Source organism: Epinephelus lanceolatus, chromosome 12 (genome assembly GCF_041903045.1).
Source record: "Epinephelus lanceolatus isolate andai-2023 chromosome 12, ASM4190304v1, whole genome shotgun sequence".
NCBI classification, from domain to species: Eukaryota; Metazoa; Chordata; class Actinopteri; order Perciformes; family Serranidae; genus Epinephelus; species Epinephelus lanceolatus.
The window spans coordinates 44762623-44779765 of NC_135745.1; the positions used below are offsets into that span (position 1 = coordinate 44762623).

The following is a 17143-nucleotide window of genomic DNA, read 5'->3' on the forward strand; positions in this document are numbered from 1 at the left end:
AGAGCGCCGAACCGAGTGTACGTGTCATTAGACACCAAACGCTCTGTTACGACAAACAACAGCGCTCTCATATTAGTGTAGAGCATCAGGTTGGATTAACGAACGCACCCTTGGTGTCAGTCAGTCACAGTAGTGTTTGTGTATCGAGGCAGATTAATGTCAATATCATTTGTGTGAACAGATCGACAATCTGTGTTAAAACAACTTTGACAAAAATAGATTTATAAACTAAAGTCTACTTCAGACCAAAGATTCACCATCAGACGAGTTGAAACAGGAAGATACTGTCACACCTGCGTGTGTGACAGGAAGTGACCACCATGAGACGGCGTATCATCTCTAGTGACAGGAAGTGACCACCATGAGACGGCGTATCATCTCTAGTGACAGGAAGTGACCACCATGAGACGGCGTATCGTCTCCAGTCAACGACTCTCTGTGCTTCTGATCTGTAACGTTGACAGGAAGTGACCGCCATGAGACGGCGTATCGTCTCCAGTCAACGACTCTCTGTGCTTCTGATCTGTAACGTTGACAGGAAGTGACCGCCATGAGACGGCGTATCGTCTCCAGTCAACGACTCTCTGTGCTTCTGATCTGTAACGTCGACAGGAAGTGACCGCCATGAGACGGCGTATCGTCTCCAGTCAACGACTCTCTGTGCTTCTGATCTGTAACGTCGACAGGAAGTGACCGCCATGAGACGGCGTATCGTCTCCAGTCAACGACTCTCTGTGCTTCTGATCTGTAACGTCGACAGGAAGTGACCGCCATGAGACGGCGTATCGTCTCCAGTCAACGACTCTCTGTGCTTCTGATCTGTAACGTCGACAGGAAGTGACCGCCATGAGACGGCGTATCGTCTCCAGTCAACGACTCTCTGTGCTTCTGATCTGTAACGTCGACAGGAAGTGACCGCCATGAGACGGCGTATCGTCTCCAGTCAACGACTCTCTGTGCTTCTGATCTGTAACGTCGACAGGAAGTGACCGCCATGAGACGGCGTATCATCTCCAGTCAACGACTCTCTGTGCTTCTGATCTGTAACGTCGACAGGAAGTGACCGCCATGAGACGGCGTATCATCTCTAGCCAACAACTCTCTGCGCTTCTGATCTGTAACGTCGACAGGAAGTGACCGCCATGAGACGGCGCATCATCTCTAGCCAACAACTCTCTGCGCTTCTGATCTGTAACGTCGACAGGAAGTGACCGCCATGAGACGGCGCATCATCTCTAGTCAACAACTCTCTGCGCTTCTGATCTGTAACGTTGACAGGAAGTGACCACCATGAGACGGCGTATCATCTCTAGTCAACAACTCTCTGTACTTCGTTCTGATTTGCAGCTTTTCAGACTTATTTTGTGGCTGAATATAATTTGTAGCTTCTTAAAATCTGAATGAGGATAGTGATAGTGAGATACTGGCTACAGTGATGAAACGGTGAAAAACAAACATCAGCTGGCTTGAGTTGAGCTCAGACCGGCCAGTTCACACTGCTGACACTTTTCTCTGCAACGCTCTGACTCTGTTTCATCTCGTCACTGATCTTTGGTCTGAACTGGACTTTAAAGAACTGGTTTCCAAATATGAAACAGATCTGCAAATACACGTTAAAACAAATTACAAATGACAAACTCTGAGGACATTTATGAATGAAGATGAAGATGAGTACAGAGCTGTAGAGGGGTGATGAAGATGAACAGAACCATCTACAGCGTAATGTGACAAAGACAAAGGAGCTGGTGGTTCCTGATTGAATCCAGGAGGTGTACAGTGTTCACAGACAATAAACTGGACTGGTCCAAGAACACTGAAGCTCTCTACATACAGAGCCGGAGCCGCCTCCCACATGTTCTCCCTGTGTCAGCGTGGGTTTCCTCCAGGTGCTCCGACATGTTCTCCCTGTGTCAGCGTGGGTTTCCTCCAGGTGCTCCGACATGTTCTCCCTGTGTCAGCGTGGGTTTCCTCCAGGTGCTCTGACATGTTCTCCCCGTGTCAGCGTGGGTTTCCTCCAGGTGCTCCGACATGTTCTCCCTGTGTCAGCGTGGGTTTCCTCCAGGTGCTCTGACATGTTCTCCCTGTGTCAGTGTGGGTTTCCTCCAGGTGCTCTGACATGTTCTCCCTGTGTCAGCGTGGGTTTCCTCCAGGTGCTCTGACATGTTCTCCCTGTGTCAGTGTGGGTTTCCTCCAGGTGCTCTGACATGTTCTCCCTGTGTCAGCGTGGGTTTCCTCCAGGTGCTCTGACATGTTCTCCCTGTGTCAGTGTGGGTTTCCTCCAGGTGCTCTGACATGTTCTCCCTGTGTCAGTGTGGGTTTCCTCCAGGTGCTCCCACATGTTCTCCCTGTGTCAGCGTGGGTTTCCTCCAGGTGCTCCGACATGTTCTCCCTGTGTCAGCGTGGGTTTCCTCCAGGTGCTCTGACATGTTCTCCCTGTGTCAGCGTGGGTTTCCTCCAGGTGCTCCCACATGTTCTCCCTGTGTCAGCGTGGGTTTCCTCCAGGTGCTCCCACATGTTCTCCCTGTGTCAGCATGGGTTTCCTCCAGGTGCTCCGACATGTTCTCCCTGTGTCAGCGTGGGTTTCCTCCAGGTGCTCCCACATGTTCTCCCTGTGTCAGCGTGGGTTTCCTCCAGGTGCTCCGACATGTTCTCCCCGTGTCAGCTTGGGTTTCCTCCAGGTGCTCTGACATGTTCTCCCTGTGTCAGTGTGGGTTTCCTCCAGGTGCTCCCACATGTTCTCCCTGTGTCAGCGTGGGTTTCCTCCAGGTGCTCTGACATGTTCTCCCTGTGTCAGCGTGGGTTTCCTCCAGGTGCTCCAACATGTTCTCCCCGTGTCAGCTTGGGTTTCCTCCAGGTGCTCTGACATGTTCTCCCTGTGTCAGCGTGGGTTTCCTCCAGGTGCTCCAACATGTTCTCCCCGTGTCAGCTTGGGTTTCCTCCAGGTGCTCCGACATGTTCTCCCTGTGTCAGCGTGAGTTTCCTCCAGGTGCTCTGACATGTTCTCCCCGTGTCAGCTTGGGTTTCCTCCAGGTGCTCTGACATGTTCTCCCTGTGTCAGCGTGAGTTTCCTCCAGGTGCTCTGACATGTTCTCCCCGTGTCAGCTTGGGTTTCCTCCAGGTGCTCTGACATGTTCTCCCTGTGTCAGCGTGGGTTTCCTCCAGGTGCTCTGACATGTTCTCCCTGTGTCAGTGTGGGTTTCCTCCAGGTGCTCTGACATGTTCTCCCTGTGTCAGCGTGGGTTTCCTCCAGGTGCTCCAGCTTCCTCCCACTGTCCAAAGACATGCAGGTTAATTGGTGACTCTAAATTGTCCGTAGGTGTGAATGTGAGTGTGAATGGTTGTCTGTCTCTATGTGTCAGTCCTGTGATAGTCTGGTGACCTGTCCAGGGTGAACCCCACCTCTCGCCCAGTGTCAGCTGGGATAGGCTCCACCCCCCTGTGACAGGATAAGTGATGTCATTAGCATGACATCAGTTAGGGGGCGATCACACAGAAATGAGACGATAGAAACGCGGACGCTTCAAAGACGTTTGAAACACTGGAAGCGCTTATTCAATGCGCGCTCGCTACTGGCGTCTGACGCTCAAAAAGTTGAAAGTATTTCAACTTTTCAGCGTCTACGCGCGTCTAAAAAGAAGCGTCTACAAAAACGCCGTCTAAAAAGACGCTTGAACGCCGGTCAGACGCGCCGTATCATAAGAAAACAATGGTTTTACTGGCGTCGTGTTTCAAGCGTTTCATCTCGGTGTGATCGCCATCTTAAAGCTGTCGGTCGGTTACACGCCTCATGATGGCGTGACCTTCAGAGAGCTGAGGTGTAAAGTGAGTTTGGTCGCAGGTGGTCACCGCCCTGACCTCCACAACCTGTCTGGGGGTCAGTTGCATTGTAGGTAATGTGTGTGTTTGGCGTTCAGACGTGTTGGCGGTCACTCGGCGCTCAGACTTTGATGCTGCTGCTTTTCGTTCCTCTTCTTCTCTTGTTTGCTGGCGTCATTGCCATCTGGGTCATCTGAGGTGACCTGGGGACCAGTGACAGCCAGTTCGTCTGCTGCGGCGGCACCGTCCTCTGCGTCCTCGGCGTCAGTGGTGGTGGTGGCGTCTCTTGGACTGCGGCCACCCTGACGCTGTTCTTCCCATACAGCCTCCTCTCGTACTGCAGCAGCTGCTCCCAGAAGCCAGCGTTCAGCCTGACGAAGGGCCGGCTGTCCTGGACCCAGCGGTGGGCCTGGCAGAGGGTCACCCCTCGGTACCGCATCAGGTACGCCATCACCAACGCCGGCGAGCGACTCATACCAACAACACAGTGCACCAGAGTGCCCCCTGCACGGTTACCATGGATACGCTCGGCCACACGGTCAAAGTGGTCTCCGAGGCGAGCGCTGGGCAGGTCAGAGACAGGAACACGCACACACTCCACCCCTGGGTAGGCGGGACAGGTGTGGCTGAGTGTGGCGTTGACGATCAGTGTGATGCCCTTCTGTGACATCAGTGCAGCGTTGAGGGGGGCGTCGGCCCCACTGAGGAACAGGGTGGGAGTGATCTGAGACACCGACATGACCTGTCAGGAAACACGTCAGCGTTAACATGAGGACCAACAGCTGTCAGCCTAGCTTAGCATAAAGACTGGAAACAAGGGGAAGCTGTTAGCCTAGCTTAGCATAAAGACTGGAAACAAGGGAAAACTGTTAGCTTAGCTTAGCATAAAGACTGAAAAACAGGTAAGGTGAGGTAACTTTATTAGTACCCGAGGGTAGATTTGGTTTGCAGTTAGGTTAGGTGAGTCAGCTGCTTTCACACAGACAACAATTAGGACAAAGATATAAGACAGTGACAACACAGTGACAACAGTGCTTCAGACTAAGAGACAGGTACAAATATACAAAAAACAGAGTAAAAAACCATCATGGCAGATACAAAAACAATAAATAGAATAAAAAGGCCGTAGAGTCAATAAATTTAAGTTTAGTCAATAAAAGATTACTATGTCTTATTTAACATTCTAATGGACGCGGGCACAAAGTTGTCCCTATATCGTTTAGTTTTGCAGACAGGCACTTTGTATCTGCGACCTGATGGAAGGGGCTGAAATTCGCCATATAGTGGGTGGGAGCCATCTTCTAGAATGCACCCAGCTAGCCTCTGTAACTGCTTGGTGTATAAGGATTCAGGGATCAGCTGTGGCTCTCCTATCAGCCTACTAGCCCACCTCACAATTTGGTTCAGGGAGTTCTTATTTTTTAGGGATAGGTTGCTGAGCCAAGACACTAGGCTAAAGGATGGATTCAATAAAAGAGCGGTAGAATAGGGGAAACTGTTAGCCTAGCTTAGCTCAAAGACTAGAAACAAGGGGAAGCTGTTAGCCTAGCGTAGCACAAGAACTGAAAACAGAATTTAGAATAGAATAGAATAAAGTGATTTTGATGAAGTTTTACTATTTTAAGCTTAGATTTATTTATTTTTTAAAAAATCGATTCACACGTGATGTGTTCAAGGACCGGCAGAAATGTAAAAATCAAATGAAAATTTCTGTTTTAACAGTTTCTGTCGTTGATAAATGGTGTCACTGCAAGGTATCATTAAAAATCGCCAAAATCTGGAGGGAAAGAAAACACGCTGGGAGGCACGTCTTCTTTAAAAATTGGTAGTAAGAAATACAAAAATGTAAATCTGTATATCCCTCTCCTAAACCAGTCCCCCAGTGGTTAAAAAATGATTTTGACATGCCCCAAAAATTAACAGTCCCAGTTTTCCCCTGCTTCCAGTCTCTGTGCTAAACTATGCTAAAAGTTTCCCCTTGTTTCCAGTCTTTGTGCTAAGCTAAGCTAACAGTTTCTCCTTGTTTCCAGTCTCTGTGCTAAGCTAACAGTTTCTCCTTGTTTCCAGTCTTTGTGCTAAGCTAGGCTAACAGTTTCCCCTTGTTTCCAGTCTTTGTGCTAAGCTAAGCTAACAGTTTCTCCTTGTTCCCAGTCTCTGTGCTAAGCTAACAGTTTCTCCTTGTTTCCAGTCTCTGTGCTAAGCTAACAGTTTCTCCTTGTTTCCAGTCTTTGTGCTAAGCTAAGCTAACAGTTTCTCCTTGTTCCCAGTCTCTGTGCTAAGCTAACAGTTTCTCCTTGTTCCCAGTCTCTGTGCTAAGCTAACAGTTTCTCCTTGTTTCCAGTCTCTGTGCTAAGCTAACAGTTTCTCCTTGTTTCCAGTCCAAGCTAACAGTTTCCCCTTGTTTCCAGTCTCTGTGCTAAGCTAGGCTAACAGTTTCCCCTCCCCTTGTTTCCAGTCTTTGTGCTAAGCTAAGCTAACAGTTTCTCCTTGTTCCCAGTCTCTGTGCTAAGCTAACAGTTTCTCCTTGTTTCCAGTCTCTGTGCTAAGCTAACAGTTTCTCCTTGTTCCCAGTCTCTGTGCTAAGCTAAGCTAACAGTTTCTCCTTGTTCCCAGTCTCTGTGCTAAGCTAACAGTTTCTCCTTGTTTCCAGTCTCTGTGCTAAGCTAACAGTTTCTCCTTGTTCCCAGTCTCTGTGCTAAGCTAGGCTAACAGTTTCCCCTCCCCTTGTTTCCAGTCTTTGTGCTAAGCTAAGCTAACAGTTTCTCCTTGTTCCCAGTCTCTGTGCTAAGCTAACAGTTTCTCCTTGTTTCCAGTCTCTGTGCTAAGCTAACAGTTTCTCCTTGTTTCCAGTCCAAGCTAACAGTTTCCCCTTGTTTCCAGTCTCTGTGCTAAGCTAGGCTAACAGTTTCCCCTCCCCTTGTTTCCAGTCTTTGTGCTAAGCTAAGCTAACAGTTTCTCCTTGTTCCCAGTCTCTGTGCTAAGCTAACAGTTTCTCCTTGTTTCCAGTCTCTGTGCTAAGCTAACAGTTTCTCCTTGTTCCCAGTCTCTGTGCTAAGCTAAGCTAACAGTTTCCCCTTGTTCCCAGTCTCTGTGCTAAGCTAACAGTTTCTCCTTGTTTCCAGTCTCTGTGCTAAGCTAACAGTTTCTCCTTGTTCCCAGTCTCTGTGCTAAGCTAGGCTAACAGTTTCCCCTCCCCTTGTTTCCAGTCTTTGTGCTAAGCTAAGCTAAGCTAACAGTTTCTCCTTGTTCCCAGTCTCTGTGCTAAGCTAACAGTTTCTCCTTGTTTCCAGTCTCTGTGCTAAGCTAACAGTTTCTCCTTGTTCCCAGTCTCTGTGCTAAGCTAGGCTAACAGTTTCCCCTTGTTTCCAGTCTCTGTGCTAAGCTAGGCTAACAATTTCCCCTTGTTTCCAGTCTTTGTGCTAAGCTAAGCTAAGCTAACAGTTTCTCCTTGTTCCCAGTCTCTGTGCTAAGCTAGGCTAACAGTTTCTCCTTGTTTCCAGTCTCTGTGCTAAGCTAGGCTAACAGTTTCTCCTTGTTCCCAGTCTCTGTGCTAAGCTAAGCTAACAGTTTCTCCTTGTTCCCAGTCTCTGTGCTAAGCTAACAGTTTCTCCTTGTTTCCAGTCTCTGTGCTAAGCTAACAGTTTCTCCTTGTTTCCAGTCCAAGCTAACAGTTTCCCCTTGTTTCCAGTCTATGTGCTAAGCTAGGCTAACAGTTTCCCCTCCCCTTGTTTCCAGTCTTTGTGCCTAGCTAAGCTAACAGTTTCTCCTTGTTCCCAGTCTCTGTGCTAAGCTAACAGTTTCTCCTTGTTTCCAGTCTCTGTGCTAAGCTAACAGTTTCTCCTTGTTCCCAGTCTCTGTGCTAAGCTAAGCTAACAGTTTCTCCTTGTTCCCAGTCTCTGTGCTAAGCTAACAGTTTCTCCTTGTTTCCAGTCTCTGTGCTAAGCTAACAGTTTCTCCTTGTTCCCAGTCTCTGTGCTAAGCTAGGCTAACAGTTTCCCCTCCCCTTGTTTCCAGTCTTTGTGCTAAGCTAAGCTAAGCTAACAGTTTCTCCTTGTTCCCAGTCTCTGTGCTAAGCTAACAGTTTCTCCTTGTTTCCAGTCTCTGTGCTAAGCTAACAGTTTCTCCTTGTTCCCAGTCTCTGTGCTAAGCTAGGCTAACAGTTTCCCCTTGTTTCCAGTCTCTGTGCTAAGCTAGGCTAACAATTTCCCCTTGTTTCCAGTCTTTGTGCTAAGCTAAGCTAAGCTAACAGTTTCTCCTTGTTCCCAGTCTCTGTGCTAAGCTAGGCTAACAGTTTCTCCTTGTTTCCAGTCTCTGTGCTAAGCTAGGCTAACCACACCCTGCTGCACACCTCAGATGTTTGGCAGAAACACACCAGCAGGCTGACACATCATCATGTTTGGTTAATGAGTTAATGTGAGTGTGTTACCTGCTGCTGGTCAGATCCTTCTCTTTGGTTTCTGTTGTTTCCTCCTCTGATGACTGCTCTGAATGAACACACACACACACACACACACACACACATTGAAGATACCATAGAAGGTTGTGTGTGTCAGTCAGCCAGCCAATGAACTGAAGGGTTAATTTTAGTCTGACAGCTGAAAACTGCTCCTGAAGTCACGTGACTTTCATCACACACACTCCTCTTTACTGTGAACTCTTCATGTTTTATTGATTAGAATCAATTTATCATTGAACACAGAAAATTATTAAATTGTTTTAAAATACGTCAAATGTATTATATGTGATAGAGTATGAGATAAATGGAGATGGGCTGTCAGACGATGATGATGATGATTATGATGATGATGATGATTAAACACGTGAAATTATGTTTTGTTCCTATTACAGTGCTCAGTATTTATCAATTGTCAATATAAGGAGTTTTATTTCATAGTTGGGCACAAATATTCATTTTATTTTTAGAAATATAAATACATGTGTAGCATGACACTGTAAGACACAATATATACAGTAATAAATACAGTGTGTGTGTGTTAAATTTACACTCAAGAGGGACGAATTTTGCAGAGTTGAATATTTGCACCGATTATTGTGTTAAAGAGACTTTGTACCTTTAAAGTCTCTGTTGAACGGTTACAATACGACATGAAGTGTAATTAAATATATTTAATGTGTACAGATATAATATAAAATAAAGAGAGACACTGATGATGGTGATGATGATGATGATGATGATCATGATGTTCAGTACATTTCATTAAAATATAATAACTAGTCCATTGAGTACAGCATACCATACCATGACTTAGTCATACCAAACATTAGAAACAACACCAACATTGGTCCACAGGGGGAGCCACAGCGATCGGTCACATTTTAGCCATTTTGAAGCATTTTTCTGTTGTTATAGCGCCACCCAGTTGCCAATTAGAGTTAAATTTCTCCAGTCACCTTGAGGCGTCCTGTTCTACATATCTACCAAGTTTAGTAAAAATCCATATGGCGGTTAGGCCTAGATAAGAAATGAGCTCTCTAGCGCCCCCATTTTGTTTGATGGGGTCAATAATGGAGGGGTCCCCTCAGATTATGTGTGGTCATATGCCTACAAAGTTGCGTGGTGATGGGTGAAACCCTTGAGATGTTATACACCTTTATGTGATGAGCCACGCCCTCCGCAATATTCATTGCCTTATAGAAGCTCAGTTTTAGTAAGTTTTCCAACTTTTGCCAAGAGGGAACTTTAGATATTGGTCCCTAGATTATGTTCACCCAGTTTCATGCAGATCGCTCAAACTTCCTAGGAAGAGATCCATTTGAAGTGTTTTTCAAAAAATTCAAAATGGTGGAAAATCTATATAAGCGAAAGTTATGGGTTCTTGAGGCAAATGTGTTCCTCATGAGGAGAGGCATCTCTGTGCAAAGTTTCATGTCTCTACCACATACGGGGCATGAGATATGCCCATTCAAAGTTTGACATTTCAGTCGGTTGCTATAGCGCCCCCCTTTGGCCAATTGATGTAATATTGCTTCATTGGCATCCTCCCATGACCCTCTACCACTGTGCCAAATTTCACATGGATTGACCAAGTCAGTGAGGAGAAAAACGTGGAACACACACACACAGAGTTTATATAGTAAGATAATAATGATGATGTCGTCCTGTTGGGGGCAGTGTGTGTGTGTGTGTGTGTGTGTGTGTGTGTGTGTGTGTGTGTGTGTGTGTGTGTGTGTGTGGCTGCCGGAAGTTGAGAGGAAGCTGCAGCAGCAGAAGAAGAGCAGCTAGCTAACTGTTAGCCTGTTAGCTTCCTCCGTCATGGCGGAACTGAACCGACAGCTTCAGGAGTATTTGGCTCAGTCCAAAGGCGGCGGCGCTAGGACCATCTCCCAGTCCAGCTCCAGCTGTACGGTGGACCTGGATGACCCGGAGCCGGTACCAGGGAGCTGGTTCGGGCGGTGGTCGAGCCCGTGGTCCGGGAGCCGCGGCGGCAGTCCGTCCGGCCAGAGCTCCGGCGGAAACAGCGGCTTTTCTTGGCCGTGGTCGGCCGAGCCGGACCCGTGCCTGCCGGGCATGAGCCGCCGGCAGCGGCTGGTGGCCTTCGGGGTGTGCGTGTGTTTCTCGGCGCTGTGTTTCGGACTGTCGGCCCTGTACGCCCCGCTGCTGCTGCTCTACGCCCGCAAGTTCGCGCTGCTCTGGTCGCTCGGCTCGCTGTTCGCCATCGCGGCCGCGGCGGTGCTGCGCGGCCCCAGCAGACTCATCGCCGGCCTGCCCACCTCTCCCGGAGCCGCCGTGTACCTGTGCGCCCTCGGAGGGACTCTGTACGCGGCGCTGAGCCTCCACAGCACCGTGCTGACCGCGCTGGGTGCCGCCCTGCAGGTCACCGCCATCGTCGGGTACGTGGTGTCGCTGCTGCCCGGGGGCAGCGCCGGGATCCGCTTCATGGGAGGGATGGCGGCTTCTGCCATCAAAAGGACCGTCACCGGGAAAAGCATGCCGATCTGACCGGGGACCGAGCGTCAGAGGCCGGGCACATCTCACAGACAGGGTCCGGGGGCCCCCAGGAGCCGCAGAGGGGTCCCCGTCAGGAAGTGACTGTCGGTACATTCCCTGCAGGCTGAGGCTCACTGACTGATTATTGATTATTGACACGTGCTGCTGCTCACAGGACCAAATAAAGTTTAACATGTTCAAACTGTCAAACTTTATTTTCTCTCATGTTTCTGTGCTGCAGGAAACAGACCACCGTGTGTGACCTCTGACCTCTGAGCTCACTGCAGACACTGCCTGCAGGAAACATTCTCTCTTTGTTTGTTTGTTTGTTTGTCCCCACTGAATTCTGGGATTCACCAGTGTTTCTTATTCCTGCTCCTCTGAGGTCAGAGAACATTTTACTGGAGCTCCAGATGAGACGAAACATCTGTTCGTCCGTCAGCAGGAAACACAAGTTTTATATTTGAACATTTAAAAAATACATGAATTTCAAATAATCTAATTTAATTATCATTTAAAGTAATTCAGGTGATTATATTATTAAATCTGAAGGTTATAAAATAAAACTTTACTGTCTAACCCAGTTACTGAGCTCCTGAGCGTCGCTCTGCTGCAGTGTAACTGAGTAAATAAGTACTGGAGTATTTTAATGACTTGTCCACACCTCAGAGGGAACACTGCGTTTGACTCCTGTGATTTAAAATGAAGATCTTTGCACACAAACCAAATGTAAATATAAAAGTGCAGCTGAAACCATCAGTTGATCGATCAGAACATTAATTGATGACTGGTTTGATCTGTTTCATTTTAATACAAACTCATTTCAAAGCTTCTCAAATATGACGACTTACTTTTTTTCCTTTGAAATAATTTCATTATTTTTACTGATTAAATTTGTTTAAACTTCCTGTGTGAGCAACATTCTTACTGCAGGACTTTAATTAGTAATAGAGTATTTGTATATATGAGTACTTCTACTGCAGTAAAAATGTGAACACTTCATCACTGCGGCTGAGACACAAATATTAAGTTCTTTAAATTTCCAGCAGTGCTGAAGCTCATCAGTCACGTTTTCATGACTGCAGGAACTCGTCTTTGGAGTTACAGCCTTAATGGTGACATCACTCTGGTTCAGTCTTTGCACACGGCACCACACCTGTCCTTTTACAGTGTTCAGGGGGCGTTACCTGTGCTGACAGGTGAGCTGGATCTGAACGTTTAGGAACGTTTGGTGGATCTTCAGAGAGTGTTGCTGCATCAGGCCCCCTGTGCTGCTGAGGGGCCACTGGCTCCCTCACCAGTCCACCCTGTGGTTGTATGACTCCGCCTAGACTCACAAGTCAGTCTTTAGACGCTTTGCTTAACTAAAGACTGATGACTTTCTCCCTGATTTTGTGTTTAGATGGGCGGATACAATTTCAGAGTTTAAAAAACTCCCTACGTTGCAGAACCAGTAGTAAATCTGCAGGGCGGTCCTTCGGTGGCTCGCTGAACTCTTGTGCTTGTAAACATAGTCCCACTAGAAACACGTGTAGCGGTACAAAATGGCTCAGCCGCGCTCGCAGAAAACGCCGTCAAAGTTAGTGGATGTTTGTCGCGTTTGCGGCGACACATTCTCGCCAACTAAAAGAAACAAACATAATCTTTTACAAGGCCATGACTCATCCGTCCAGCCGGACTATAACGTTAGAGGGAATCGCCTTGTTGTTTACAAATACTTCCGGATAGAAAACCAGCAGAGCTTTTAGCTATATATATATATATATATATATATAGCCTATATATCACATTTTTCACATCACTGTATCACCGTTTGGACTAATCCGATGTTTGTAAAGTCTATAAACACAATGATTGAACAAACATTACTATTTCTGTGTGCACGTTTAGCTGGGCTAACCGTTAGCTGTTAGCCCTGTTAGCCGTTAGCAGTGTCTGTAATAGGTAATAACTCATTAAACGGTCCGTGAAAAAAATGTCTTTTCCAGCGGATATCTTAGTTACAACATGATTGAGCTAGCAAAGCAGTTTTGTGTTGCTATGTGTGGTATTTATTCAGTTTTGGGAAATCACGATGTCTAGAAAGCATCAGTGGCTGCAGCTGACAGGGACAGCTAACAGCAGCAGCAAAGCTAACATCAGGACGTCATCTGTTAAAAGCCTCCCGTTGTCGGATACGACATGAAACTACTCCAGTTAGCTCAATCATGTTGTAACTAAGACATCTGCTGGAAAAAATATTTTCTTCACGGATGAGCACACGTTTGATAAAACAGAGTTAAATCTCTCGGCATCCATTTTCAAGCTCTCTGTGTGTTTGTTTCCTTGCAGACGAGAAAAGGGGGAGCGCACATTTCCGAGAAGGCGTGTCCTTTTCAAAAATGCAAGAGGCGTTGCTTTGTTGCCGGCCGTTTTCGCCGGTGTGTTAAACACACTTTAGAAAGGAGTGTCCCCAGACTATCAGAAGGCGGAGATCTCTGATTGTCTGGTGGTGATGAGACAGACAGACGGACGACCTGCGAACATAATGCCTCTGGTCTCGGCTGTCACCAGCGCCGACACTGCGACATTGATTTATTATTTTTTTGACACTGATATTTCCTGAGACAATCAAACTGTGAAAATGTGAAACACGTTTCTACTCTGACCGTTGGTGTTAAAGTGTCAGAACTGCCAGACGTAATAAAACAAACTGACTTCAGGCTGTTGGTGACGATGTTTCCACTCCAGCACAGAAACATCTGCACATGATTCCAGGATGTTCAGTGATGCTAACGTTTGGTCAGGTGACCCGCGGTGATGACCGCAGGTCACCTGACTAAAGAAGCGTCCACGTGTGGCAGCAAGGGAGTTGAAGTGTGAATCTTTATTGTCCACCTCAGTGAAAACACAAAAACATAGAAATCTTTTACAAAAAGCAACAAGACGAAGTGACTCTGAAATAAAAGAGACGGCTGATGATTCTCTACAGTATTTTACATTAAAATGATCTGAGCCACGGTGAGACGTTCACTTCCTGTCCGTCCTCGCAGCGCCACAGATCTCAATGTGTCACATGACCAAAAGTTCGTCTGGGGGGGTCTCAGGATCGGGACTTGGTCTCAGGTCTGTGGGGGGACCAGCAGGGACCAGACGGCTGGAGGAAGGGACTACCGGCCCCGGACGCCCCCCCTCGGTGGTCCTCTGGGCGCTGGTCCTCCTCTCCTCGGACCCGGTCCAGGTCCAGGTCCTGGTCCAGGTCCTCCTCCAGGACCCCAGCCGCCTCGTCCCCCTCGACCAGAAGGACCGTAACCCCCGTCATCCCTCTGGGGGGGGCGACCTGCAAGGAGGTGATGTGAGGGGAACAAAGTCAGTTCACTCTTCAGATGGACTTTGATCTGATCGTTAAAACTCTTCATACAGACACAGCTCACAGCTCCACATCAAACAACAACAACAAAACAACAACAACAAAACAATAAAGTGACTGGGTAAAGCCCCCACACTGTGACATCACTCCAAATTAAAGCAACACAATGGAGTTTTTGAGCCCTCAAAATATAAAATATATATCCAAGATCCTTGTGATGGTTCAACTCAGTAGGTTGGATGATTCCACCGTCACTGCTGGAGAGTCTGTTTCACTTGTACTGGCTCGATGCAGCGTCAGGGTTCAGGTACGAACCCAGACACAAAAAGGACTACAAAATTTGGCTGCTTTATGGCATACGTTATGTCCCCCCCCCCCGTTATGTCCCCCTCCTCTCTTTAGAGTAGCGTAGCCTACATACAGACAGCTTTCATTTTAGTTTGTCTTTAACACTTTGCTGTTAGCATCGCGAGCGCCATGTGCTTGTGTCGACCGTGATTGTAAATCATAATCGCGGTGAATGAGAGACTGTGGACAGAGCAGACTGAAATATGGCTTTCTACATGCTGATCACATGTATTGATAAAGTATTGGCTTGGCTGGCAGAGGTTTTATCGCACTTATTCACAGTAACAAGCGTAGCTGTAGTTAACTAGAGTAATCTTGAAGTTATATTCCCTTCATCTGCACCGCGGCCTCTCTGCTGTTGTCTGACTTCACTCTCTCAGTTTGTGTATGTGTGTGCTGTGAGGAGGAGGTCAGCCCTGACATGCAGAGAGCAACTCATTTGTGTGTTGGCCTCATCATGTATGTACAGAATACTATGAGGCTGCTTTACCTGTGCTGAAGACATGATGATGGCGCACTACACGGCCAGCTTCAGGAAGTTCACCGGCATCGTTGGCTTGTCAACAAATGCACACGCAGAAAGATTTTTGCGACAGTTGTAACAGACAATACCGTTTGCCGTCTGTAGGAGGAGCCCGTGAGGTGAAAAGTGCAATCCCCCATTGTGTTGCTTTAAAAGGCAGATCAAAAAGACATAGCTCTAACTCATTACAGTGTTTGTGTTTTGTCCTGTTGGTGGCGCCGTAGTGACGGACGTCCCTCTGATGTTGGTTCGCTGTGTTCTCACCTCCGTCAGCTCCGGGGGACTCTCGCTCTCGGAGGTCTCCGGCTCCCGGTCCGTCCTGCCACGGACGCTTCCGCGGGGGCAGAGACGCCATGTCCATCCCCTGCAGAGAAGAGGAGCGCTCACGCCCCGCCGGAGACGACCCATCATGCATCTGCTGACCATCCCGATAACCATCGTGACCTACGGATAGGAGCAGAACAGACTTTACTGTCGACGTGCGGCAACAAGATGAGGAACAGAGAGTGAGACAGTGAGACAGAGTGAGACAGTGAAACAGAGAGTGAGACAGTGAAACAGAATGAGACAGTGAAACCGAGTTAGACAGAGAGACGGTGAAACAGAGTGAGACAGAGAGTGAGACAGTGAAACAGTGAGACAGAGAGTGAGACAGTGAAAGAGAGTGAGACAGTGAAACAGAGTGAGAGTGAAACAGAGTGAGACAGTGAAACAGAAAGTGAGACAGTGAAACCGAGTTAGACAGTGAAACAGTGAGTGAGACAGTGGGACAGTGACACAGAGTGAGACAGTGAGACAGAGAGACAGTGAAACAGAGTGAGACAGTGAAAGAGTGAGACAGAGAGACGGTGAAACAGAGTGAGACAGAGAGTGAGACAGTGAAACAGTGAGACAGAGAGTGAGACAGTGAAAGAGAGTGAGACAGTGAAACAGAGAGTGAGAGTGAAACAGAGTGAGACAGTGAGACAGTGAAACAGAAAGTGAGACAGTGAAACCGAGTTAGACAGTGAAACAGTGAGTGAGACAGTGGGACAGTGACACAGAGTGAGACAGTGAGACAGAGAGACAGTGAAACAGAGTGAGACAGTGAAAGAGTGAGACAGAGAGACGGTGAAACAGAGTGAGACAGTGAAACAGAGAGTGGGACAGTGACACAGAGTGAGAGAGTGAGACAGAGAGACAGTGAAAGAGTGAGACAGAGAGACGGTGAGACAGAGTGAGACAGAGAGAGAGACAGTGAAACAGAGTGAGAGAGTGAGACAGAAACAGTGAGACAACGTGACAGAGAGTGAGACAGTGAAACAGTGAGACAATGAGACAGAGTGGGACAGTGACACAGTGAGAGAGTGAGAGAGAGAGTGAGACAGTGAAACAGAGTGAGACAGTGGGATAGTGAGAGAGTGAGTAAGACAGTGAAAGAGTGAGACAGAGAGATGGTGAGACAGAGAGTGAGACAATGAGACAGAGTGAGACAGTGGGACAGTGACACAGTGAGAGAGTGAGACAGTGACACAGTGAGACAGAGAGAGACAGTGAAACAGAGTGAGACAGTGGGATAGTGAGAGAGTGAGACAGAGAGTGAGACAGTGAAACAGAGTGAAACAGAGAGTGAGACAGTGAAAGAGTGAGACAGATAGACGGTGAAACAGAGTGAGACAATGAGACAGAGGGACAGTGACAGAGAGACAGTGAAACAGAGTGAGACAGTGAAAGAGTGAGACAGAGAGACGGTGAGACAGAGAGTGAGACAGTGAAACAGAGTGAGAGAGTGAAACAGAGTGAGAGAGTGAGACAGAAACAGTGAGACAATGAGACAGAGAGTGAGACAGTGAAACAGTGAGACAATGAGACAGAGTGGGACAGTGACACAGTGAGAGAGTGAGAGAGAGAGTGAGACAGTGAAACAGAGTGAGACAGTGGGATAGTGAGAGAGAGAGAGAGAGTGAGACAGTGAAACAGAGTGAAACAGAGAGTGAGACAGTGAAAGAGTGAGACAGATAGACGGTGAAACAGAGTGAGACAATGAGACAGAGGGACAGTGACAGAGAGACAGTGAAACAGAGTGAGACAGTGAAAGAGTGAGACAGAGAGACGGTGAGACAGAGAGTGAGACAGTGAAACAGAGTGAGAGAGTGAAACAGAGTGAGAGAGTGAGACA

At 47.6% G+C, this 17143-nt stretch overlaps 3 protein-coding genes across 3 annotated transcripts in view; 1 reads left to right on the plus strand and 2 right to left on the minus strand.

Annotated features, from left to right (window-relative positions):
* Window positions 1-2601: 2601 nt before the first annotated feature.
* Window positions 2602-8314, minus strand: LOC117271828 (dual specificity protein phosphatase 18). Its single transcript, XM_033650278.2, has 2 exons — window positions 8243-8314; window positions 2602-4558 (listed from the first exon to the last, which is right to left on the minus strand). The coding sequence occupies exon 2, from the start codon at window positions 4553-4555 to the stop codon at window positions 3938-3940; it is 618 nt and encodes a 205-aa protein (XP_033506169.1). The 5' UTR covers window positions 4556-4558; window positions 8243-8314; the 3' UTR covers window positions 2602-3937.
* Window positions 8315-10050: 1736 nt separating this feature from the next.
* On the plus strand, window positions 10051-10975 carry sft2d3 (SFT2 domain containing 3). Its single transcript, XM_033650032.2, has one exon. It carries the CDS (start codon window positions 10091-10093, stop codon window positions 10775-10777), a length of 687 nt encoding a protein of 228 aa, XP_033505923.1. The 5' UTR covers window positions 10051-10090; the 3' UTR covers window positions 10778-10975.
* Window positions 10976-13616: 2641 nt separating this feature from the next.
* wdr33 (WD repeat domain 33) overlaps window positions 13617-17143 on the minus strand; it is a 41093-nt gene continuing 37566 nt past the window's right edge. Inside the window, exons 20-21 of the mRNA XM_033650092.2 lie at window positions 15250-15429; window positions 13617-14084 (exon numbers count right to left, since the gene is read on the minus strand). Of these exons, the coding sequence (XP_033505983.1) occupies window positions 13915-14084; window positions 15250-15429 (350 nt within the window). The 3' untranslated portion in view covers window positions 13617-13914. The remainder of the gene's footprint in view (window positions 14085-15249; window positions 15430-17143) is intronic.

What these genes read in the sequence shown, in the direction of transcription:
- sft2d3 (XM_033650032.2), top strand. Translation starts at nt 10,091, where the DNA reads ATGGCGGAACTGAACCGACAGCTTCAGGAGTATTTGGCTCAGTCCAAA.
- LOC117271828 (XM_033650278.2), bottom strand. Translation starts at nt 4,555, where the DNA reads ATGTCGGTGTCTCAGATCACTCCCACCCTGTTCCTCAGTGGGGCCGAC.